Below are 25,436 nucleotides of genomic sequence, written 5' to 3' on the forward strand. Positions count from 1 at the left end.
GTTGTCACTTAATAAGCCCACCTCACAATAAGGTGGGCGACGATTGGGCGGGCTGGTGAAGAGTAAGTTGGTGATTGGCTGCGGTGGCGGCCTGTTTATGTTGTGCAAGGTCGGCGGGGGGCGGTGATGGAGAGAGGGATGTGAGCCGGAGTTTGTCTGTGAGGCGGCGGTGGCTGAGTCTGAGTCTGATCAGCGCCAGGGCACCACCGGCTTAATTTTAATTTAATTCTGAGGCGGGTGGGCGGGAGTAGAGGTGGGGGGGTTTATTTCCCCCGGGTGTCGGGTCGCTCGGCGGCCACTGCCGGGTCCGGCCGCTGTGTGGGGATGTCGGAGCCGCCGCTTCTCAGTCAGTTCGTGAAAATAACCGGGAGGCCGCAGGCTGGGCCGCCAGGTCAGTGTCGAAAGCAATTCCCCCACCCCGTTATCTAATAATGGGCCATTTGTAGACCGAGAGGTTCTTACATAGGACCACTTGGACAATACAACACTTCAGGAATCACATAGTGAAGTCGTAAAGTTCTCTGTATTATACAGTTGTTTCCAGACAATATCAGTAGCTGACGTTTCGGGTCGAGACTTTCCTGCTCCTTTGCTGCTGTGTTTATCCAGCTTGTTAGCTCAGATTCTCCAGCATCGGCAGTTCCTACTATCTCAGTAGAATGATACCTGGTCACGTATAAGTAACTACAACAAGTCTGCTTCCTCGCCAATATTTGCTTTCCTTCGAGTAGATGCTGCATCTAGCAGCAACCACTGCGGAGATATGAAGTTATTTACCAATAGCTACTTAATCGTTGTCCACTTCATAAGTCTAAATATGATTTGTTGTAAACTAGTCGTGGTCAGAATTGGTTCCGGTTGCAACTACAAACCGCTTGGCATACTTGACGGTCATTGCATTCTCCTTAGCTAGTGGTACGTTAAAAGCGTTCATGCAAATCGAGTCTCAACACGTGCAAATGGCTGTAACTGTCAAGTCAGAATTTGTGCCTTCTCCACTTCGTGTCATCTAGATACTAGGGCAGACTATATGTTATAAAAGTTCAGTTGATGCCTGTAAATCTAACCATTTAGAATGTCCTTGTGGTAAGATTCTTTTATAGTAAACTTCTTGCATTTAAGTCGGCTATAAATAGCTAACTTGTTTATAGATTCCAGATGTTCATTAAGAAGTGGAATGCAACTGGACAGTCAATAACCACCATTATTTTGGTAAATGTCATGTTGAAAATGATAGCAATTGCAGACATATTGCTGTAATTAAATAAGACTTTGATAAGATTGTAACTGGAGTGCTGGGTACAATTTGGTCACTTTAGCCAAGGAAGGATTGTTTTGTTGGTGGCAGTACAGAGAATGCTAGGCTGATTTCAAGAATACAGGTTTAGTCAATTATTAGGGAACTTTCTAATGAAGAGATGGTGAGTCAATTGGACCTATATTCTTTGGAATTTAGAAATCAGCTCATTGAAACATAAGGTTCTGCAAGAGTTTGACGGTGCTGACCATGACTGTCGTAATACCTGGCCAAAACAAGGAGTGGCTGTTTGAGAATAAGAGGTTGGCTATTTATAACTAAGATGAGAAATTTCTTCACTCAGAGTTGTGAATCTCTACCTCAGAAGGTTGTGGAGCTGCATCACTGAATATATTCAAAACTGCAGTAAGGAGATTTTTGACGCCTGAATTGAGGTATATAGTGAGCAAGCATGAAAGAAGAATTGCGACAGAAGATCTTAGTGAATGGTGAGCCAGGTTCAAAGGGTTGTAAGATTTCCTCTTGATCTTATTTTTGGGCTTTGTGAAGTTGTAAGTAGGATAATCAGAATTATGAAAGCGCCACTTGACGGGTATGTCTTATGTTTCTTGGGTAGTGGAAAAAAATATATACAGTAGAGGGGGTTACAATTACCACTTGAGCATACAGTGGAAAAAGGGGAAAATATTGAGAAGTCCCTGAGGAAATCTGAAGTTTAAGTGGAGATTTAACTGGCAGATTTGGGTCATCAAGACGTGAATATGTGGTGGCTGAACAATCAACAGTGGAAGTGAGGGTTGAGTGTTTAGTGTTGCGTGTTGCAGAGGCAGGAGAAAAATCACTAAGTTAAACCATGAAATGATTTGAAAATAAGAAGAAGAACTTAGAATGTAAACTGATGTGGTGTTGTTAGAGGAACACAGCAAGCCAGGGAGCATCAGAGGAGCAAGAAAGTTGATTTTTTGGTTTTCTGAAGAAGGGTCCCAATCTGAAATGTCAACTTGCCTGCTTCTCTGATGCTACCTGGCCCGCTGTGTACCTCCAGCTAATGGGAATATGAAACTTGGACTCCTGGAATCCTACAGCACATAATGGGTCTTTGGCCCTTTCTTTTTTGTTTTACTGCTTCTGACAGTTTAGATCTATTTTGTTCCAACCCTTGGCTTTTTTATCATTGACTTGAAAATTCCCCTTTTTTTTAAAATGTATGTTCAATTCTATGTCAAAAGTTACTATTGAATCTGCTTCCACTGTCCTTTCAGGAAACGTAGTCCAAATCACAAGGGCTGTATTGTTGGGGGGGAAAAAAAATCTCATTCTTAACTCTTCTGCCAATTTTATTAAATAGTACATTCTGGTTGCTGATTGGCCTGCCAGTGATAATAGATTCCCCTATTTACTATTTCAATACCCTATATAGATTTGAACCCCTCTGCTTATCAACTTAGATGATAAAGGGTACATACGTGAAATATATTACTAAACACTTAGTTATACATAGACCTTGTGCAAGTCGGTAATGTTACAAGTAGTGATCTTGGCATGCTGTCCTATTTCCTGTAACACTTCAGTCTATTTGTTGATAATGTGCTTTTGTTATAAGTGAAAACTCTTAGACTATAGGCAATTGTACAAGACATTTGCAAGTATCTATTTAAATCTTCCATATAAAGTCAGAGGTTTACAGCATGGAGTAGGTCCTTCGGCCTAACTTGTCCATGCTGCACCGTTTTCACCGTTGGACTAGTCCAATTTGTCCGTGTTTGGCCCATATCCCTCCACACCTTTCCCATCCATGTACCTGTCCAAACATTTCTTAAATTGCACTTGACACCACCTCTACCTCTGTCAGCCTATTTCTGACATTGACCACCCTCATTGCCGGAGGGGGGAATCTACCCATCCAGATACTTTTGTATCTCTCGCCTTTCATTTTAAAATTAGGCCCTCTAGTTTTAGACTCCCCTACCATGGGAAAAAGCCGAGGGGTGTCTACCTTACTGATGCCTCGTGATTTTACAGACTTCTAAAAGGTCACCCCAATATGTTGTATTTCCTATCTTGTCTGTCACATGCTACGTAAACTTACTTGAGTCATATTGGAAGACATCAGAATAAAGAAATTGTTGCCATTTGGAACATTATTGTAGACACTCCAACAATAAAAAAATGTTATAGCCACAATGTCTGCATGCTCTTAATTGACTTATGTGTAAAGTAACCAGTGTTCATGTAATTTCTGTAACCAAGCTACAGATGCTAATGAATGTTATTAAACAATAGTGAATTCACATATGGCTAATGAATGACAAAATTTTCCATGCTACTGTTCTTTTGAATGTGTTTTGCAGAACATACTTTGTCCAGGATGCCCTAGGAGATTTAGCATTATATGTATCTTTCTGAATTCAGCAGTGAAACATGTGACAACTCTTAAATCATTTTAACAGTTGCACAAAAGGGATCTCTTTCATTCTGTTTTCTTTCTTACATGCCCCTGTTTGCACTTTTACCATATTAACTCACTGTCAGCTGCTTTTATGCATCAAAATAGGTCACATTCTGCCTTTTCGTTGAGTGCGTCCACCCTAGTATATAAACAGTAATGGATTCAACAGCAAACCTATAGTCCTCCGCTCATTTTTTTTTTCTTTCTTGTTGCACTGAGCAACTGCTACTTCCTAACCATCACTCAGTTTCTTATGCAGGCTTATGTTGATTCAAGCTTTTCTTTTGAGACTACTTCCTTTACTTTTTTTGTCCCTTTCCTGAATCAACTAAGGTTATTTCCTTTGCAGCATTTCACTACATTAATGGTGCTACACTTTCCACAGCAGGTGTTTTATAACAACATACTGAGATGGTAAGAAAGCTGACCAAAAGCTTGCTCGAAGAGAAGTTTCATTGCTCATCTTAAAGGAGGACATAGAGGTCAAGATACTCAGCGGTTCAGTGAAGAAATTTCAGATCTTAGATACTTTCAACTTGCTGGATCCTCTGCCAATTGCAGAGCAATTAAAAGTAGAGATTTACAAGAGATTGTAGTTGCAGGAGTGCAGCAGTCTTGGAGTTATGTAGATGTGGCAGAACACAGTAAAATTGTTTCTTCAATTCCTTTACCTCAAGTATATAACCTATTCCCTCTAATCATGATCCTGTCAAGCCTTAAGATTCAATTGTGATAAAGCATTTTGCTTTTTTTTCTATTCATTTAATAAATGTGGGCATTAATGGCAAGCTCAGTGTTAATTGCATTTGAGAAGGAGTTGATGAACTGTCACCTTGAATTAAAATAATAGACTAGTGAGGCTGTTTCAGAAAGAAGTTAAGATACAGCTACATTGCTGTGGGGCTGGACTCACATAGGCTAGATTGTTTTGTCCTTACCTAATCTCTTTCCTAAAGAGCATCAGTAAAACATGCATTTTAATGACAACATAGTCATTTCATGATAAATGTTACTAATACTAATTTTATTTGTTGCAGAATTACTTAATTGAATATACATTCCTCAGTTGAGATGGTGGTGTTTGATCACCTGTCTCTGCAACACAAGTCCAAACTGATATCCCTGTATGATCAGATTTTTGACTTTTTTTTTTTCCTTGGTTTATCTACAGATACAGTCTGTGCCTTTTTTAATTCACTCATCACCCATGGGGTGGGCATCACTGGCTAGGCTAGCATTTATTACCCAACCTGACATATCCTTCTGAAAGTGGTGACAAGCTGCCTTCTTGACTTGTTGCAATCTGTGTGTGTTGAGTACACCCCTGTGCTATTAGGGAGGGAGCTTGAGGAGTTTGACCCACTGATAGTGAAGGAATCAGTGTATATTTGCAAGTCATGACGATGATGGCATGGTAGTAATACCGAAACACAGAAAGTAGGTGTAAGCCATTCAGCCCTTAAAACCTGCTCTGTCATCCAATATGATCGTGGCTGATCGTTCAACTCAAACATTTTCAAAAACAGGAGTTGCTGGAAAAGCTCAGGTCTAGCAGTATCTGTGAAGAAAAAAATCAGTTAACGTTTTGGGTCCGGTGACAGTTCCTTGGAAATCTGTTCCTGCTTTCTCCCCGTATCCTTTTGAATTGTCCTGTGGCGCAGAATTTCACAGGCTTACCTCTCCCTTAATGAAAAAATTCTTCCTCCTCCTCTTCCTCCTCGAGGACCTACCCCATATCTTCAGGGTATGATCTTTGATTCTGGACTTCCCAGTCATCATGAAGATCCTTCCTACTTTTACCTGTCTAGTCCTGATAGAGCTTCCTGTGCATTACCCCTGTATTCTTGTAGATGTCAGTGACTGTCGTCCTAACCGATCCAATCTGTCTTAATATGTCAGAACTGCCATCCCAGGAATCAGTCTGATTATGGGTGCTAGTGTTGGAGTATCTGCTACCCTCATTGTTCTAGATGGAAATGCTTATGGATTTGGAAGGTACCATCTAAGGAGCTTTGGTGAATTTCTGCTATGCATCTTGTAGATAGTATACACTGTTGCTACTGAGTGTTGGTAGTGAATGTGGTGACAGTCAAACAGACTGCTTTGCTTTGTGTTGGATGGTGTCAAGCTTCTTGAGTGTTGGAGCTGCATCATCCAGGAGAGTGCTCTATCATGCTCCTGACTTATGCCTTTTGGACAAGCTTTGTGGTGTTACAAAGGGAGTTTCTCACTGCAGGATTCCTAGCTTTTGGCCTGCTCCTGTAGCCACTGTACTTGTAAGGCTAATCCAGTTCAGTTTCTGGTCAACTGTAACCCCAAGGATGTTACTGGGAGAATTTGGTGTAAATAATGCCACTGAATGTCGAGGGATGACTGTTAGCTTGTCTCTTTATTGAAGATGAAAATTGCCTGGCATTTGTGTGGTGCAGATGTTATTTCCTGCTTTTGAACCCAAGCCTAGATGTTGTTCAGTCTTGCTCCATTTAGACATGGGCTGCATCTGTATCTGAGGAGTTACAAATGTTATGGAACATTGCTGTCATTGGCGAACATGCTCACTTCATACTTTATGGAGAGAAGGTTGTTGATGAAGGAATTGAAGATGGTTGGTCGAGGACATTATTCGTTAGCACTGTTGACAAACCCTTTGTCACTTTATTGATCGGATGGTAATTGACTGTGTTGGATTTGTCCTGCTTTCGGTGTACAAGGCATGCCTGGCAATTGTCTATACTGCCAGATGGGGGCAGTGTTGTAGCCAAGCTGTGAAATATCGGGTGTCTTCAGCCTGATCTTCTGGGATGAATTGATGTGCAGGTTCACTTTTTTTTTAAAAAAAATGTCTGACTCTGGCAAAATCTTGTTTCTCAATCTCTTTTCTGCCCTGGTAAGAAAATACAGGGGTCTGTTAGCTCGGTTAACTGGACTGCTGGTTTGCAATGCAGAGTGATGCCACCAGGGTGGGTTCAATTCCAGTACTGGCTGAGGTTACCATGATGGACTCACCTGGTGACCCTCAGGTTAAACCACCACCAATCGTTTCTCTCTGACAGAGCAGCCCTGTGGTCTGGTAAGATTATTGGTGACTTCACCTTGTCTTTTAAGAGAAACTTAAAATGCTGGTGTCAAGTTCCTTCTGGTTTCAAATCAAAGTATTTCAAGGAAACTGGTCTGCTGAAATTAATTTATGGTATGGCAAAGGTCCAAAGCATTTCCCAAAATGGTCATGATCCACTGGATGAAGTCAGAACACCAAAGTGTAAGCAGGCATTTGTAGAAGTGAGTTGAAAGCTTGAGCAAACATGCTGCACTAGCCACACCCAACAGATGGCCATTCCAAGAGTTGTCAACATCCTCATAATTTGGTTGTTAAGTGGACTCTTACAGATCAGATATGTTCTGAAGTGTGCTGTCCAGTTTCCAACCTCCTGTCAGATCCCCAGTAACTCAAGTGAAGTAGGTGTCAGTCTTCCAGTACAATGGTCCTTTTGACACCGGTTTCTTAATTTTAAAAACAAAATTCCAGTGACATTAGATTAACTCTTCATAACATAAAATGCATACCCAGTAACTGCATTCACCTCCACTGTAGTGAAATCCAGTTCTGCTACAGCCACTCCATCAATACTTCACACTTGTTTCTGAAAATTTAATTTTCGTCTTCAGGGTTTTCACCAGAGTAGTACTGTAACTGCTTGCAAGGTGTCTTTATGGGTTATGTGTGATCTACAAACTAGTGCTTACAGTCCAGTCCAGATATCATGCCACTGTGCTTCATTTCTAGGATTGTAGTTCGTAGTTGGGGGAGGTTCAGTTTTATTGAAAGATATTGTTAAGAGGAAATGTCAGTTTTTGGAAAGGCTTTCCGTTAACGGATAGCAATTTTAGATGTACCCCTTTCACATTTGTGTAGGGTTATACGAGTATATTGGTTATGGTATTGGACTTAAGTCAAACCTTGGGCAAACAATCTGGAAAGGCAGAAAAGAAATTGTGAAATCAAGTCCTAATTAGAAATTTTAATTTGATTTTTAATAACTTAGAAATGAAAGAAAACTAGTTTCAGCAAAATGACTATTATTATAGTCCACTAATCCCTTCAGGAAGGGAATCTACTGTTGTTGCTTTAGCCTATATATGACTCCAGGTCCATGCTCTTAATTGCCTTTGACAATAACCCAGCAAAACCATGCAAGTAGGGTGTTCACCAAGACTGGTTTGTCTGCTCTTTGACATGCTATACATTAGGGACAAGTGGAAAGAAGTAAACATCCCCCAGAGAATTGATGTAGTCTATTGAGTTTTGTCCTCTGAAACCCTTTTTATGGGATAAGAAGGAAAAACAGTTATGACCTTTCCATTCAATTCTGTTTTTTTTGTCTGCTTATGATTTTGGTCCAAGAATAGACTACCCGTCTTGCTTCTGATCAGCATAGTTTACATGCTGGGGGAAGAGAGTGTGTTAACCGTCAGTGGTTAAAAAGCTTTGGTTTCTGCTGATGGATAAGGGCAAAGGAAATTGATAGCACCGTGGCTTGATGAATGTCTAGCTGTATTATTCATTCCATAAAGTAGTTATGCTAAACACAAAAGAGATTATGAGAAGAGCTTCTGTTTGTAATTGTTGGGGTTTTAAGCATTTATTTTAAAAAGCCCTTGAAATCACTTGCTATCTCAGACCTTTACACAACACCAGATTTGTGAATTACATGGTGTTTGGCAAGTGCGTTCTTGGGAGAAACTTTCTCGTTTCATTAATTGTTTCTTAATGTGGCAGTGGGAGCTAAGAAGGTAAATCTTGCTCAGCCCTTCAGCTGGTACGTAGAACAATACAGCGCAGAACAGGCCCTTTGGCCCTCAATGTTGTGCTGACCTGTGAACTAATCTTAGCCCATTTCCCTACACTATCCCATCATCATCCGTGTGTTTATTCAAGCACTATTTTAAATGCCCCTAATGTGGTTGAGTTAACTATATTGGCAGGCAGTGCATTCCATGCTCTTACCACTCTGAGTAAAGAACCTGCCTCTGACATCTGTCTTAAATCTCTCACCCCTCAATTTGCAGCTATGCCCCCTCATACAAGCTGACGTCATCATCCAAGGAAAAAGACTCTCACTGTCCACCCTACCTAATCCTCTGATCATCTTGTATGTCTCTATTAAATCTCCTCTTAGTCTTCTCTCCAATGAGAACAAGTCCCTCAGCCTTTCTTCATAAGACCTTTGCTTCAGACCAGGCAACATCCTGGTAAATCTCCTTTGCACCTCTTCCAATGCTTCCACTCCTTCCTGTAATGGGGCGACCAGAACTGTACGCAGTATTCCAAGTGAGGTTGCAGTAGCGTTTTGTACAGTTGCAGCGTGACATCACGGCTCTGGAACTCAATCTCTCTACTAATAAAACCTAACACACCGTAAGCCGCCTTAACAGCACTATCAACCTGGGTGGCAACTTTCAGGGATCTACGTACATGGCCGCTAAGATCTCTCTGCACATCTACACTACCAAGAATCTTTCCATTGATCCGGTATTCTGCCTTCCTATTCTTCCCAAAGTGAATCACCTCACATTTATCTGCATTGAACTCCATTTGTCACCTTTCAGCCCAATTCTGCAGTTTATCCAAGTCTCCCTGCAACCTGCAACATTCTTCCACACTGTCCACCACTCCACCAACTTTAGTGTCATCTGCAAACTTACTAACCCATCCACCTATGCCTGCGTCCAAGTCATTTTTATAAATGACAAACAGCAGTGGTCCCAAAACAGGTCCTTGAGGCATACCACTAGTAACTGGACTCCAGGCTGAATATTTTCCATCAACCACCACTCGTTGCCTTCTTGCAGAAAGCCAGTTTCTAATCCAAACTGCTAAATCTCCCTCAATCCCATGCCTCCAATAGCCTACCGTGTGGAACCTTATCAAAGGCTTTACTTAAGTCTATGTACACCATGTCAACTGCCCTACCCTCATCCACATGCTTGGTCACCTTCTCAAAAAAAACTCGGTTTGAGAGACACGACCTGCCCTTGATGAATCCATGTTGACTATCTCCAATCAAATTGTGCTGGCTAGATGATTGATTTATAAATCTTATCTCTTATCCTTTCCAAAACTTTTTCTATAACATACATAAGGCTCACCGGTCTATAATTACCTGGGTCATCTCTACTGCCCTTCTTGAACAAGGGCACAACATCTGCAATCCTCCAGTCCTCTGGTGCTAAACCTGTAGACAATGAGGACTTGAAGATCAAGGCCAAAGACTGCGTTATCTCCTCCTTAGCTTCCCAGAGAATCCTCAGAAAAAATCCCACGCGGCCCAGGGGGTTTATCTACCTTCACACCTTCTAGAATTGATAACACCTCCTTACTAATCTCAATTCTAATAGCCCATAACTCAGTCTCCTCTACAATATTCTCCTTTTCCTGAGTGAAAACAGATGAGAAACATTCATTTAGCACCTCTCCGATCTCCACAGGGTCCACACACAACTGCCCACTTCTGTCTTTGACTGGCCCTATTCCTACCCCAGTCATCCTCTTATTCCTCACATACCTATAAAAAGCTTTAGGGTTCTCCTTTATTCTACCTGCTAATGTCTGCTCATGTCCTCTCCTTGCTCTTCTTAACACTCTCTTTAAATCCTTCCTAGCTAATCTGTAATTCTCCATTGCCTCATCTGAACCATCTCGTCTCAATGTCACATAAGCCTCCCTCTTCCGCTTAACGTGAGATACAATTTCTATAGTAAACCACGGTTCCCTTACCTTATCGCTTCCTACCTGCCTGACAGGGACATACCTGTCAAGGACACGCAATGTCTGTTCCTTAAATCAGCTCCACGTATCAATTGTCCCCATCCCCTGCATTTTGCTATCCCATTCCATGCCTCCTAAGTCTTGCCTAATCACATTATAATTTCCCTTCCCCCATCTATAACTCTTGCTCTGTGGCATGTTCCTATCCCTTTCCATCACTAAAGTAAACATAACTGGATTATGGTCGCTCTCTCCAAAGTGCTCACCTACCACTAAATCAAACACCTGGCCTGGTTCATTACCAAGTACCAGATCCAGTGTGGCCTTCCCTCTTGCCAGCCCTTCAAGATACTGAGTCAGGAAACTCTCCTGCACACATTAGACAAAAACTGATCCATCTGACCTACTGGAGTTATAACACTCCAGTCAATGTTGGGGAAGTTAAAGTCTCCCATAATGACCACCCTGTTCCTTTCACTCCAGCCCAGAATTATTTTGCTGAGCCTCTCCTCCACATCTGGTCTGATGGTCAAAAACTATCGAATGGAAGATGCAAGACTGCTATCGTGAAGATGTTTATGTGAATGATCCTATGATGCTGTGCTGGTCCCTGTTTCTTTCAAAAAAAAATAAATTTTATGTAATTCTTTTGCATTCTTCATGCCTTCCAAAATGTTTAGTGTCAATTAGTCACTTTTAAAGTGTAGTTGCTATTGTAATGCAGGAAATGAAGCAGCTAACTTAAAAACAGCATGGCCCTGCAAACAAATGTAACAATGGATTTTTAAAAAAAAAATTAAGGATAAGTGTTTGCCGAGATGCTGAGAACTCCTCTGCTCCTTGAATTGTGCCATAGAACCTTTCACGTCCACCTGAGAGGTTTGATGGGCATTTGTTTCAAGTCTAATCTGAAAGACATCATCTCCAACAGTGCTGACCCTGACACTGAGATGTCAGTCCCTAGTATTGGTTGACAGTGTTAAGACCTGGAAACAGGCAGCCAAATCAATTCAGCCTCACGTGTATTTGCAGCACAGTGAAATTAAAATATTCAGTAACCCTCAAAGTTACCCCGTGTCTCCTAACCTGGTTTCTTGGATAACCAATACAAGCTTAACCAAAATAATTAGCAATTTGTTAATGTTTAGCAGGGCAAAATTTAAGCAGCGATTAATCTTAATTAATGTCTATGATATAAACCCAGCCTTTTTGAATCTAGCCCCCTGCTATAAAGACAGACCGTTAAGAGATAAAACAAAAGGAAAATGAGATGTAACTGGCCAGTTTTCTTAAGCTGTTTCCACAATGGGATTGTATCTTGCTTTGTTTCTGAAGACATTGATCAATGCACCAATCCTGTAGGCTCCGAGGAAATATCCATTTAATTCTTACCTGAAGGTTGGATAATAGAATCTGTTATAAGTTGATAATGGGAGGATGACTAGGGAATAATCAAAACTCTGTAGCTTTGACAACCACAATCCTCCTTAAGACACAGGCCATACCTAGTTTGAAGTTTGGTTTCTGTTTTTTTTTCCAACACTTGCTTTGTTAGACAGGTGGCTGTTAACATTCAAACACTTGCTATCTATTTGAGAATAATGGCTGTCTCAAGTTGAAATGTTTGAGTACTTTGAACAAAACTCAACCTACAGTTATTTTACAGGCCTAAGCTCATTAAACAAACTTCAGTTTGTTCTCTTTTCTTAAAAAAAATGCTGCTGCTCACAGTGCAAAAGGTCACCTTCAGCTCTTAGCTCATGCCAAAAATGGTTTTAAAACAACTCAAGTGAGCTATGTAGCACCAGTCACTGCATCATGGTTAGTCGTCCTGTCAGTTAGGAGAACATTTACGTTCCTGATCACTGTTCAGTGACTCCCACTTGAAGTACATGCATGTAAAATTGTGTATCGCTTCAGTGGGCACTGCAGTTGGTTCAACACTTGGTGGCTTGGCACACACTTGGAATCTACCACTTGGTATAGCAAGCATGGAGGGGGTGATGGGGGGAGGAAAGGTAATATTAACTTCTTTTGTCCAAAAGGAAAAGGGCTTTGTCCGTGCTGAAACGCCAGTGCTTATTTTGGGGCTTGCGGGTACTTAAGATCAATGTTGCCACTGTGGCTCGTGGCAAAAGCAGCACTCCCCACTAACCTTGAAGAAAATTATCCACTTTGATCGAATCTAATGTATTCAATTCCAATAGATCCTGTTTTTGCTGGAGCCTTGTTTGCCAATACATTATCCATGTTTTGAGTATTTGTAAGCAGCATTCTACTGTTTCTGCAATGCTTTCAAAAATGCATGTTTGTAAAATGAATTTTAAAAATGATTAGTGAAAGATTACAAAGCTCATGTGAATTTCATTATGTCAATTAGAATCTGTGTAAATGATAAGAACATTTGTGGAACAGTGGTAGCATCCATACTTCTGAGCCAGGAGGCCCAGATTCAAGTCCCATCTGCTCCAGAGGTGTGTCGTAATGTCTTTGTTCAAATGTTTTCTAACCAACCCATTCAATGAACAAATGTGTGGATAGATTCGCTAAGAAATTTATGTTTCTTGTTTTGAGATGGTATAACTGAATGAATACTGCCTGAATTTATGCCTAATGATTTAACAACAGTCCTTATTTTCTTTCATTTTTTGTTTCAGTTGACCAACAGCAAGTATCCTATCATGTTGTGTAAACAGAACATTTCAGCAGTGCAGGAAAAAATCTCTTCAGGCCACACACCTGACGTTGTGGTCTGTGTATTTTTTTTTTTCCAATTTCCAACAGCAGTGATTTGTCCCGATTTGTCTGTCTTAATTTCGTGTAACAGATCGTAGTTTCCTGCAGTTCAAAAAGACACCGTTTAGTCCATTATACTTGTGGTACCTCTTTGGTCAGGCTATCCATATAGTCCACCCACTCTTGCTCTTGACTTAACCTTGCAATTTTTTCCCCATGAAACATTTAACCAAATATATTTCAAATTATTGAATCTGCTTCTATAATCATTTTTTTTAGTACATTCCAGATTGCAACAGCTTACTGCCTAAGTTTTATTCCCTCATATCTCCTATGGTTCTTTTGGTCAATCACTAAACCTGTGTTCTGTGGTTACTGCTGCTACCAACACGGGAAATAGTTTATCTTTTATTTGCTCTATAAAAATGTGTGTAGACTGACAGAAAGGAATAGTGTGGTATGTTTATTTTTTGCTTTTGGACAGGAGTAAAGTCTGTTTTGAGTTTAAATTGGGGGTTCTTCGCCCCCTTCATGGCTGAAGGAAAGTATAGCCCAAGGTTCCTCTTTTTTATCTTTGTGTGATTTGACCCCATTTTGTTTGAGTTGCTGTTCATGACTGACTCATTGCTGGTAATTGTGGTGACAGGCTCTAAGAAGAAGGTCAGATGGTTTCCCGTTAGGAGACTCTTCGCCCAACCCTGCCCCAGTCTCAGGATCCCTTACAGGTTTTTAAAGACAGGTGGGTGGACTGACAGATCTTGATTTGTAGTTTCTGAGACTTTATCTTCTGTCAATCCACTTTTTCTTTCTCTTCCTTTTTATACTTATCTCTTGCTCCTGAAAAGTTTTGCAACACTTTTTTTTCACCCATGAGTAAACACCCTGCATAATGGATTTAAATGCAAGTGAAATCGTTTGATTCTGCTTCCTGATGAGATCCAACCTTGCCAGTCAGCACTCTATAAACTTATCAATGCTTGCCATTACCATTTAGACAGTGCTTTCTAGAATTTGATAAAGGGTTTGGTGTAATTGACCCTGTAATGGTGTAGTAACAAAACTGAATTGTAGTTGGAAACAGTTTGGTAATTAATAATGAACCTCTTTCGCTGCTACCTTTTTAAAGAGTACAGTTTCCAGTCCAAAGTTGCTTTTTTTGTTTTGAGGGTGCTGCGCAGTCTAAGATTGACATCCAAATTACAACCATTGCCCTATGAGTCTGTAACCAACAGTCATTCCTAATCAGCCCTGAAAAAACACAAGTTCTCATCTCTCACATAAAATCTCTCATTGAAAAATTGCTGTTTGGAGGGGAAAACTGAAGTTATTAAATCCAAAATGTTCATATCACAACTCCACCAGATTCTACAGTTTTCTATGTTCTCCAGAAACTCATCTCATTGACCCATGGGTCATTTTATAAGCTACTTCAATACTCATTCTTTCAGGCTGTTTTCACAACTTTTATGGCATGTAAGTCTACCTGACTTCTCTTCTCTTTTTGCTCCTTGCTTCTTTGATTTTAAACATGTTGTCTAGTGATTTGAATGTTTCAACTTTTTTTTTGATGATCTGATGGTTTGCTGGAGTGAACTTATCGATGCCTGTTGTTTGGGAAAGATGTGTAGTTAAAGAGCAAAGCTTCTGTAGTGAAACTAGTCGGACTTATGTTGATATTTAATGGGAAACTCAGCACTAATTGTGTACCAGACCAAATGAGCATCATTGCTTTCTGATGGTAAGGATTCCCTCAATCACTGTTTTTAGTCAGCTGAACAGTGCCAATCAGGATAGCCTAATTTTCATTCACTGGTAATTGATGATCTCAGTCAGGGTGGCATCAGGAGCATGAAATCAGCTTCTAAATCCCCAGATTAGCATTTAGTGCTCCATCTTTTAGTCCCCATGCAGTCTTTCCCTACTATGTGTTTGCATTGTGTAAGTATTGGTCGAGGATACGATCCATTATGGTACCTCGACAGATAAATGGTCACCTGGATAAAGTACCTCTTAGAGAGCCATTCTCAATCCCAGAGTTATAATTTCTGGGTAGGATGGAGAGAACAAACATCAAGAAAAGAAGATGGAAATGAAATGTAAAGTGAAGGCAGTGCTCTTGTTTGGGAAAGGCTGTTGTTGTTCTTGGAGAAGAGGAAATGGACGGGAGATTTGATAATCCTTGAGAGGTTTGGGTAGAGTAGATAGAGAAACTAATCCTATTGGTTAAAAGGTTAAGTATAAGGGCACTGATTCAAAGTGATTTTCAAAAGAACCAGAGATAATATGAGGAGACCTTCACGTGCATCTAGTTATTAAGATCCGGAATATACTTCTGGAGTGCAGCAGAGGTGGATTTGATCGTTGTCTTTACAAGAGAATTGGATAATGATCGAGAGATTTGCAGGGTTTTGAGGAAAAGATTGCACAATGGGACTAGGTGAGTTGCTTTTGCAGACATCCAGTGCACGCATGACAGACTGAATAGCCTCCCTCTGTGCTGTAACTATTCCAATCAGTGAAGGAAGTTGAAGCTAATCGCAGTATGCCTAGCACTGTTCCACTCAGATTAATCTATCAACTAGAAAAACGGGTAAAATGTTGTTGATTCAGGAAGTCCTGAAATATTCAGTTGGTTAGCAAGCATCAACCTTAAAGTTTCGGACTGTTATACCCCTGCATGAGATTAGTTCACATCAGTTTGTTCAACTTCTCAGTCCTTTTTACGATCTAGTTTTAAAACCTCTGTGGCATACTATGTCCATTTTTCCTGGCTTTTCCTGCACTTTTTTTTCTAACTTACTTTATGACAATTGATCAATGTACAAAATAGTTAACTGGAAATGAGAGGTGGTACATTCAAACCTAAGGGTGCACATACTGTCCTGTGGCCAACAAGCAAAGTCCAAAGTTCTATTTAGTTCCTTTGTAATAAGTTACAGCTATGCTTTGTGATCATTAGATGCTTTTGTGTTGCTGTTCATATTTGTTTGCTATTGGCATAAACAGTATTGTTGCTACTGTATCATAATAGTCAAGGCTTATGTAATACTATCTTGCACTATAGATCACTGATCTGTTTTTTTTTTCAAAGCTGGTGTTCCCAGGGTTATCCCTGTAATTGCGACAGTCCCAAGCTAGGAGGTTGCATTTTGTAAGACATTCCCTAGGGGTGTAAGTGATTTACGTAGTCTAGCATATGCACCCACACTTTGCATTTCTACTTTTAATGAAAATTGTAGTCAACTGCTGCAAAAAAAATGAGCCACTTCTGATTGAACAGAAGTCATTCAAAATAAAGGTGAAAGTTTTCACAAATCAGTACCTGCAAAGTGATGTTGGAGGGTTTTTCACTTGCCTTAATGTCTGACTACCCATTTCAAATATGTCAAATGGGTCAATGCCACTGAAATTTCCCAGCTGTTGGTCCAACCAATCCACCTCCTATCCTTCAACATCTAATTCTAACAATATAATCCTAACCCTCCATCATATGTTTGTCCACATTTCCTTAAACACTGTTCACTTCAATTACTTGCTCTAGGACCAAGTTTCATGTTCTCGCCACACTCTGTGCATAAAGGGGTTTCTTCAGATCCCTATTTAAGTTTTTGATGACTGTCCTATGTAGATGACCTCTAGTTTTCTTTTCTTCCTTTCACAAGTGGACACCATTTACTATCAGAAGCTTTGTGATTTTTTTATATATATCTGACTCCCCTCCGTCTTTCAAGAGAAAAGAGATGTAGTCTGTTTATCCTTTCCTGATTCCTGCATTTCTGATATCATACTTTAGAAATAATTTTTTATCCTCTCATGCTTCTGATTTTTTTGTAACATGGTAACTGCAGCTGGCTAATCTTCTTCCACTTTCCTTTCCAGGCTTCTCTTCTCCACCTGCTCGAAGTGGACATCGTTGTGTTGCTGATAATTCAAGCCTTTATGTGTTTGGAGGTTATAACCCTGACTACGAGGAGTCAGGAGGACCGGGTAATGAAGACTATCCACTTTTCCGTGAACTCTGGCGATACCATTTTGCCTCTGGCACCTGGCAACAAGTGGGTACAGAGGGGTTCATGCCCAGGGAACTTGCATCTATGTCAGGTATATGTTATGCCACTTCTCATTGCATTTTCAGTTACTACCAAATAAAGCTTTTTTTCTTTGCTAGCATTGTCATTCAAGAGTTTCTGTAGCGTATGATGGTCAGAAGAGTGAAACATTTTGGGGTCCATCTGTTGGAGCTACTTTGAAGCTTGAAATCTGCTTGAAAAAGTGTGTTGGGCTTATAATATCCCTGTCCCTGCACTCAGTATGTTGACACTTCATTGTCCATTAGTTTCACACATCTGGAATGTAGGAACCAACTGATTAAAATAGCCTTCACTCCATCTTCTTCCCTCACCCCTTGCTCTGCAAACACAGGCTCTCCTGGGAACTATGCAGAGGGCAACTAAGCCCTATGTTCTGAAGACAAGGCACTCTTTACTTTCTGTCCCAGTTAGTTTGAAGTTTTAGTATCTTAGGAATTACATGACCAATTTAAGTAAAAAGCTGGCCTTTTTTATTTTTTTTAAAGCAATATTTCCCCCCTCCTCGTTTTGTTTCTCTGCCAGGGGTTGAGCTAAATAAATCAGCATTATATCTAAACGCACAATTATTGTGTAATGTGTGCAAACAGCAGGATTGGAGACAAATAAGAACTATTGAGAGAAATATTGAACAAGAGAATTGGTGGAGTGGAAGAGTTACATACCACTGGCAGTTTTTGTAGTGAGATGCCATTTTTTAACATGCAGATAGAGAATGTTGGATACAAGGCCAAGGGGAATTGTGTTTGCACACAAGCCAACACCTTTTTTTTTTCTGTCTGGTGTATTGGGACAAGAGTTTACAGTGGCACATATGCAAGAGGCTGAGATAGAACCCGGACGCTTGGTATAACTGAGTTATCAAAATTGCATAGTACACGCAAGTCTCCTTTCCCTAGAAGATAATTACTTTTGTGATAGTCTAGTTTCAAGTGTAGGTCGTGCTGACAACACTCTGCAATTGTAACATTTCTTACTGTTGCCAATTAATGGAATCTTTTGTTCTGTGAAGTTGTGTACAGGTTTATTCGTGGCTTCAATGTTGCAATTTAGTACAGCAATGCTGACCAAACAAAAATCTTTCCTTTTTCCTTTCAGTTGTTTTACATGGTAATAACTTGCTGGTATTTGGAGGCACTGGTGTGCCTTTCGGTGAGAGCAGTGGGAATGATGTCCATGTGTGCAACATTAACTATAAGCGATGGGCACTACTCAACTGTCGAGGGAAGAAACCGAACCGCATATATGGGCAGGTCAGTGAGACTCTGGCTCTCTGAATCGAATGGGAGGGAACAACTCAGCATGAAACAGTGATACTTTTTTGCTTCTTCCCTCCGTTGACCTTTCAACACTATTGCAGCACCCCAAAAGCCCATGCATTCTCTCTGCCTGTCTCCTCTTCTACCCCCCCCACCATCGTGGCTAATGCCATCCCTAAGAAGAGGTGTAACATTGAGCGTTTTTCCCTTTTTTCCTCGTTCAATTTTTTTCCCTAACTTTTTTTCCTTATCTGAAGATATTAGTTCAGTGCTAGAATCTGGGATAGATATCAGCCCTGCTGTATCTCAGCAATTTATCAACTGCACCCAATACTTTTCCCACCCAATATTGATTACACTGCCAAGATTTCACTGGAATTTCAGAGTAATTTGGGAGATCTGGTCAGCACGGACAAGTTGGACTGGAATCTGTTTTGGTGCTGTACAGCTCTGACTCTATACTAGTAGAACTTGAATTGCAGCCTAATTGAGATTAGTTATCTTTATTTACAAAATTGGGAATCAAACATCACACCAACCTGGTCTGGATGGTTCAGCTGCATTGTTAAGCTCTGGGTTGGTTCCTTATGAAGCAGCCTATATTCTCTTGCCCACAAAATACAGTGTAATTACAAGTCTAGGTAGTGAGGTGATTTGACAGTAAAAAGCACTGCTTGGGATCCCTTTCCTGTCCACGTAAGCATATTCGAGCAAGTGGCCTGCCTGTAACACTAAGACCCATTACTGTGCCCTACTTGAGTTCCATAATGTGTCACAGACCAAGGATGAAACTTTATTACCTTGAAACATGTGATGCAGTATGATGATTCGGCTTTGAACAGTTTGTGTTGTCAGCATTTTAAAAATGATTCTTTTAATTAATGGTAGGGTTGGTTATTTCAATGAAAGTATTTCCAGCTGGACCTAAACCAGATTCCACTTTGCTAGGGAGCTGGTGTGTAGGAAAACTGTACGTGGATCAAAGAAGTGATTTGAATCAAAGTCAGTGAGTGATGAGCTGAATGTTTTTATCATCACTGCTTATAAGACAGTGGCAAAATCCTTCTTGAGTTTGTTTTGAATTGTTTGTTTCTTTTTCTCTGTGCTGTCATGCTTGCCACTGCCCCTCTCATCCATTCCCTCAGTTCCATATTGCTGTGTATTTTCTATAATTTCTTAAAAGTTCTTCAATAACATAACTTTGATCCATGTTTCCTAAATGTTTTTATTCCATTAGGGATATGTACTTTTTTTAAAGTTACTTTAACTTTCAATTTTGAATATTGGTTTTGTTGCCCTCCATTATAAATACTCTATATATTACTCAGTCTTGGTTTGAGTCTGACAAATGGTTTGGCACTGTGAAATATATCTTGACAGTGATGAAGCAGTTGGAAGCATGATTTGTTCTTGCTTTCCTATGTTACAACTACTTGTAACATTTCTGAAGAAGGGTCCAGACCTGAAACTTCAGCTTTCCTGCTCCTCTGATGTTGCCTGGCCTGCTGTGTTCATCCAGCTCTACAGCTTGTTATTACAATGACTTGTGTTCTGCACAGCAGAACTCCAATCTTACCCTTCTGTTCTCATTAAAGTATTACAACATTACAGTAGCACCTGTAATTAACAAGTAAGCCAATTCTTAACACTCCAGTTAAGACTGGCAAAACATAACTTTAAAGCTTGCATCTTTCCACACATTCCTGTGCTGCTGCTTCAAGCCCCAACTTCCAGTTTGATACCATATCACAGTAATTGGAAAGGATCTACAATCTTCCTTAATTTCTTTTAGTTATAAAGGATGGCAGAAGTGGGTAAAGTTGATCAAGGTTCATGCATCCACCTTCTATCTTGGAACCTTGCTGAAAGTCGGTGTTTCTGGGTAGCGGTGAAAGCTGGCTCAAGTGTTGATTGCAAAACCCATCTAACAAAATCAGCTAATGTTTCAGTCTGAGGTCCAAAAGGTGGTAATTGACTGAGGCAGGATATCACAGGATGGATACTTCAAGGAGAAGTCAAAACATGAAACTTTGGTAGTTTCAAAAGCCATGTAGTAAACAAAAATTGTACCTATGCAAGCTTCCATATTGCATTGCTGTAGAACCTGTTACTGGTGGGAAGTCATAATTGTAAATGGACCTACGTACATAGTCACTTCACTGTGTGTGGACTGTTTTATTTTAGGATTTTGTAACGGAAATCTTAAAATAAAGATGTAATGAATGACATTCAAATAAACATTGAACTTTTGTGCCCCTGTCCAAGTATTCACCCACTCTTCAATCCTGCTTCATTTGAACCTGAACCGAATCTCCAATTCCAACTCCCACTAATATCTGATCTCACAACTGTACCTGTTATTGTACATCAGTGCGGTAAAATGTTGACTGTTTGTTTACAATATTTGAGCAGTTTTCACCTGCTGTAAATATCATCTTGAATTGTAGCAATTTGCTGAGGAGGGTAACTCTTGCTTTTATTAAGCAAAGGGGAGGCTTGCCACTTTTTGTCAAGTGGTGTCCAATCATTGGCTAAACGAGATGTTTTCCTAACTGTTGCTAGAAAGCCACACAATTGAAACATTGTGTATTACAGAATCTGAAAAGAAATGAAGTACAGTTAGTCAACAGATTAAATTAGTGTTCATAATTGTTAACAAGTTGTGCCCTAGAACCATGTTCAAACTAACAAATCAATCTAGCCCCTGCATTATATAATGCTCTATGTCAATATCCATAGAATCTTGAGGGAGCCCATATCTAAAACTTAACAACATTCACATTTTTCCTCAGTCAGTAAGACCGCTTGGTGTGCTGAATTTGGGGTTATCCACTAGTGGAAGCAATATTGCTTTAAAAAAAACAAAATGGCCCTCTAAACCTCCAGTCTTATGCTATTCAAACAGCACAGACTGGGGAATTCAAAATAGTGATGTAATCTTGGACTGCAAAGTCAGCACTCAAAAATCACATGTCGGACATGAGCTGCACTTTGGACAATGTTTTCCCATCTTTTGTCTTAGCGCTTCAAGAGTGTATCTTTGCTTTTGACCGTTCCAGGCGATGGTGATCATAAATGGATACCTTTATATATTTGGTGGGACGACTGGTTATGTTTACAATACGGATTTGCACCGCTTAGATCTTACAGCTCGGGAATGGATACAACTAAAACCAAATAACCCTCCCAGTGATTTACCTGAAGAAAGGTGAGCCACAGCTGATAATGGGTCAGCTCTTTATCAAACAATATCAGCGGGCTTCTCATTGTGTTGGCTGTGACTTCAGATTCTTTGCAGCTTTTGAATGCAACAAATTTTTTTGCCTAATTGCCCTTTTTAATAAAAATTAGCAATCTGGTTTGGGCAGTGTTAACAACTGTATCCATCAAGAGACTAAATCACACAGCAGGAAGGGTTGTGCCTTAGTCCTTACCTGTGTTGAATTGCATATACCATCCCAGCAGACTTTGGATTCTTTGAGCTCTGTTTTGAGTGTACAATGGGTTTTCACATGTTGATGGAAGAGGAGGAGTGAGAAATGACAATGACATACATTTGCAGTGAAGCATTCTTTCAGCACTCCATTAGGATGGTCTCTAAAGTGGAATAACCCATTCACTGGGACATATTATACAATAGAACTTAGCTCTTGCTGGGATGATTAATAGCTTCTAGATCAAGATACAAGGGCCATGTAGAACTGTAAACCTAAGGATGATTGACACCACCCTCAATGAGACTATACAAGAAAGCTAATGGGTATAAATGTTTGCTAAATTAGCTTAATAAAGTTGTGCTGAGAGACATGACCTATGGACTTTGTCTACATTTTGAGAAGTTGAGGAAATTCTGAGAACAAAGGGAAGAATTGGGGAGAAATGGGCAGGAATGAAGGATCTGAGGAAGTGGTGGCCAGTACTAAAGCTAAGGAAGTGGTAGAAAAGGAGAAGCTCTATCAGAGGAGCACTTTGTGTATATGGAAACACAAGTGAGGTGGAGGAAGAGGAGGACATGTAAGATAAGTGTGTATGGAGGCCTTGACTTCAAATTTCCTGGCAATTCTCATTGGTGGGTGTGTGGAGAATCATTTTGATCTAGAGAATTCCAAAGTACTAGAATTTGTGAAGATTCTGGGTGGGGTGGAAGATTTTTGAGCTGAGGCAGGAGGCTGGTTGGAGGAGCATTGGAGCTTGCATTCAGGTCTTTGTGTTTTGAGGACTGCTGTAATGGACTTATTGGTCTTGACTGCACAACTTCAAGGAACAGTGGGTGGTCTGGGTTTGAAAAATAGCTGAGTAAGAATATTTGAGGCTACTTTGTGTTTTCAGGTACCGACATGAAATCGCTCATGATGGGCAAAGGATATACATATTAGGAGGGGGAACATCATGGACGACGTATCCACTGGATAAGGTAGGGAGAGATCACTTGATCCTGAAACACATAGGAGGTTATAACAGATTTATACAGTGTTACGTCATAACATTGTAGATGAAATAAAAAGGATTTTAGAGGGTGTTAGATGGACTCTATCCAGTGTCAAACTTCATGAGCGATGTCAGTTTGGGTGTGGGGACTAATGATGCAGAAGGGAACATACACCGGGCTGGAAGGAGGGGCTAAGTGGAAAATTCCATTCATCAGGTTCAAGGTGGACTGCTGAGGGTGGGGGTGTCTCTAGAATAAACTGCTACATAGGTCATCAGTTGGATCAATATTGCTTCCTATGTGTATAGCATTGTGGATATAGGGTTTAACTTTAAGAACATTCAAATTAAATTTCTAAAATGTTCTATAAACGTGTAAAATATTTTACAAGTTGTGAGAAAGAATGAACAATGTAATTGCATCATGAATGAATTAAATTGAGCATGGAGAGGAATGTAGAGAAGTGAACAAAATCATCCCAAATATAAATAAAGGTAATCCACTCCATTGGGTAATTTAAACTAATAACTAACTTTGATTAATTTCATCCCTTACTTTAACAATAAAAGGTAAGTAACTTTGGATATTAGATGATTCAAAGCTTTGTTAGATGCTTGGCTGTGACATTGTGGGGACAAGTCAGGTTGAATGTCTTTCTCTTGAGGTTCTGAAAGTTAAGCCTATTTCATAGTATGATGTTCTATAACCTTAATTTTCATGTCCTTTTTCCATTTACGAAGATGTAAATTCAAGACTTGTTTCATTTTCAGATACATGCCTATAACCTGGAGACTAATACATGGGAGGAAATGCAAACAAAACCACAGGACAGAACAGGCAAGTTGAGAATATATTGCTTGGATACATTTTAGGAAAAGCAAAGAGGATAATTGAACCCTTTGCATTTCAAAGATTTTCAAAAGTCTGTTGCCACATTTTTTCCCCCCTTATATCCTTATCCTCCTGTTTCCATTCTATTCCACCCTTTTTTTTCCCCCCTGCTCCTTTCAACTCTAATCAACTCCTCTATGATTTGAGATAGTAAGAACGGTCAGTGCTGGAGTCGGAAAGAGACACGTGGAGCTGGAGGAACACAGCAGGCCAGGCAGCATCAGGAGCAGGAAAGTTGACGTTTCTGGTTGGGACCCTTCAGACCTGAAACATTAACTTTCCTGTTCCTCTGATGCTGCCTGGCCTGCTGTGTTCCTCCACTGCCTTGATTTGAGTGTTGTTCTAACACATGCTGGACACCATCAGCCATCTCATCAGTGATAGCTCTCCTACATGAACTTGCAAACTGCTGAACCTAAGAAGACTTAAAATAGAATGATTACAGCATGGTGGGAGGGCACTAGGCCCATCAAGTATCTGTCTGTTCTGAGCAAGAGCAATTTAGCTCATTCTACTCACCTATCTGTTCCATGTGTAACTGCAAACTTTCTCTTTTCAGCTGTTTATCCAATTTTATCTTTGAAAATCATGATTTAAATCTGTATTTATTACCCTTTCAGACTGTGGAACTTAGATTATAACCATTTATTGGTTTTCTAAAATGAAATCTCATTGGCAAAAAAAAGCTAAATGCTTTTAAATCGGGTTCCTGGTCTCTCTCTTCATAGCAACAGTTTCTCTGTATCCTTTGTCTAAACCTGTCATGATTTTGAATGCCTCTATCAAATCTCTGCTGAACCTTCTGTGGTCTAAGGAGGACAAATTTTGTTTCCAATCATACAGAGAAACATTCTCTTTTTTTGTGTTCTTTTTTAGAAAGCTTTCACATCCTTCCTGAGATAACGGTACTCAGGATTGTAAGTACTCTGTCCCGTTCTTGTTGCCCTGTTATAGGAAGGATATTATTAAGCTGGAGAGAGTTCAGAAGAGATTTTCTGGGATGTTATTAGGAATGGAGTGCTTGAGTTATGGGGAGAGGTTGGATATGATGGGACTTTTTTTAACTGAAGTATAGGAGGTTGAAGAGTGACTTATAGAAGTTTCCAAATCAGATGTGTATAGATAAGGTGAATGGCAGGTGTCTTTTCTCTAGGGTGGTGGAGTTCAAAACTAGGTGACATATTTTAAAGGTGAGAGTAGAGACGTTTTAAAAAAGATATGAGGCAACTTTGTTATACAGTGTGTGGAATGAACTTCCAGAGGAAGTGGTGGATGCAGGTACAGTTAGTGTTTAAAAGACATTTGGATAAGTACATGAATATGAAATGTTTGGAGAGATATGGGCCAAGCACATGCAGGTGGGACAGTTTAGTTTGGGATTATGGTTGGCATGGACTGGTTTGACTGAAGGGTCTGTTTCTGTGCTGTATGACTCTAACACCCTCACCTCACATTCTAGTTGCTGCTTCCCACTTGTTCAACAGTGTGAAAACTATCACTTTTCCATGCTGTCGGTTCTAATGAAGTCGTATTTGATTTGAAATGTTAACTCGCTCTACA

General features: G+C 40.1%; 1 protein-coding gene across 4 annotated transcripts in view; it reads left to right on the forward strand.

The window, feature by feature from the left end:
- klhdc10 (kelch domain containing 10) overlaps positions 1-25,436 on the forward strand; it is a 30,816-nt gene that overhangs the window by 953 nt on the left and 4,427 nt on the right. The window contains exons 1-7 of one of the 4 annotated variants that reach the window (XM_048553824.2): positions 116-391; positions 13,856-13,948; positions 17,089-17,310; positions 18,396-18,550; positions 21,616-21,764; positions 22,886-22,970; positions 23,756-23,822. In XM_048553824.2, the coding sequence (XP_048409781.1) occupies positions 325-391; positions 13,856-13,948; positions 17,089-17,310; positions 18,396-18,550; positions 21,616-21,764; positions 22,886-22,970; positions 23,756-23,822 (838 nt within the window). In that variant the 5' untranslated portion in view covers positions 116-324. Of the gene's footprint in view, positions 1-115; positions 392-13,855; positions 13,949-17,088; positions 17,311-18,395; positions 18,551-21,615; positions 21,765-22,885; positions 22,971-23,755; positions 23,823-25,436 lie in introns of those variants that run through there. The other 3 variants (XM_048553825.2, XM_048553826.2, XM_048553827.2) reach the window with 3 other exon arrangements.

This window comes from Stegostoma tigrinum, chromosome 25 (assembly GCF_030684315.1).
Source record: "Stegostoma tigrinum isolate sSteTig4 chromosome 25, sSteTig4.hap1, whole genome shotgun sequence".
NCBI classification, from domain to species: Eukaryota; Metazoa; Chordata; class Chondrichthyes; order Orectolobiformes; family Stegostomatidae; genus Stegostoma; species Stegostoma tigrinum.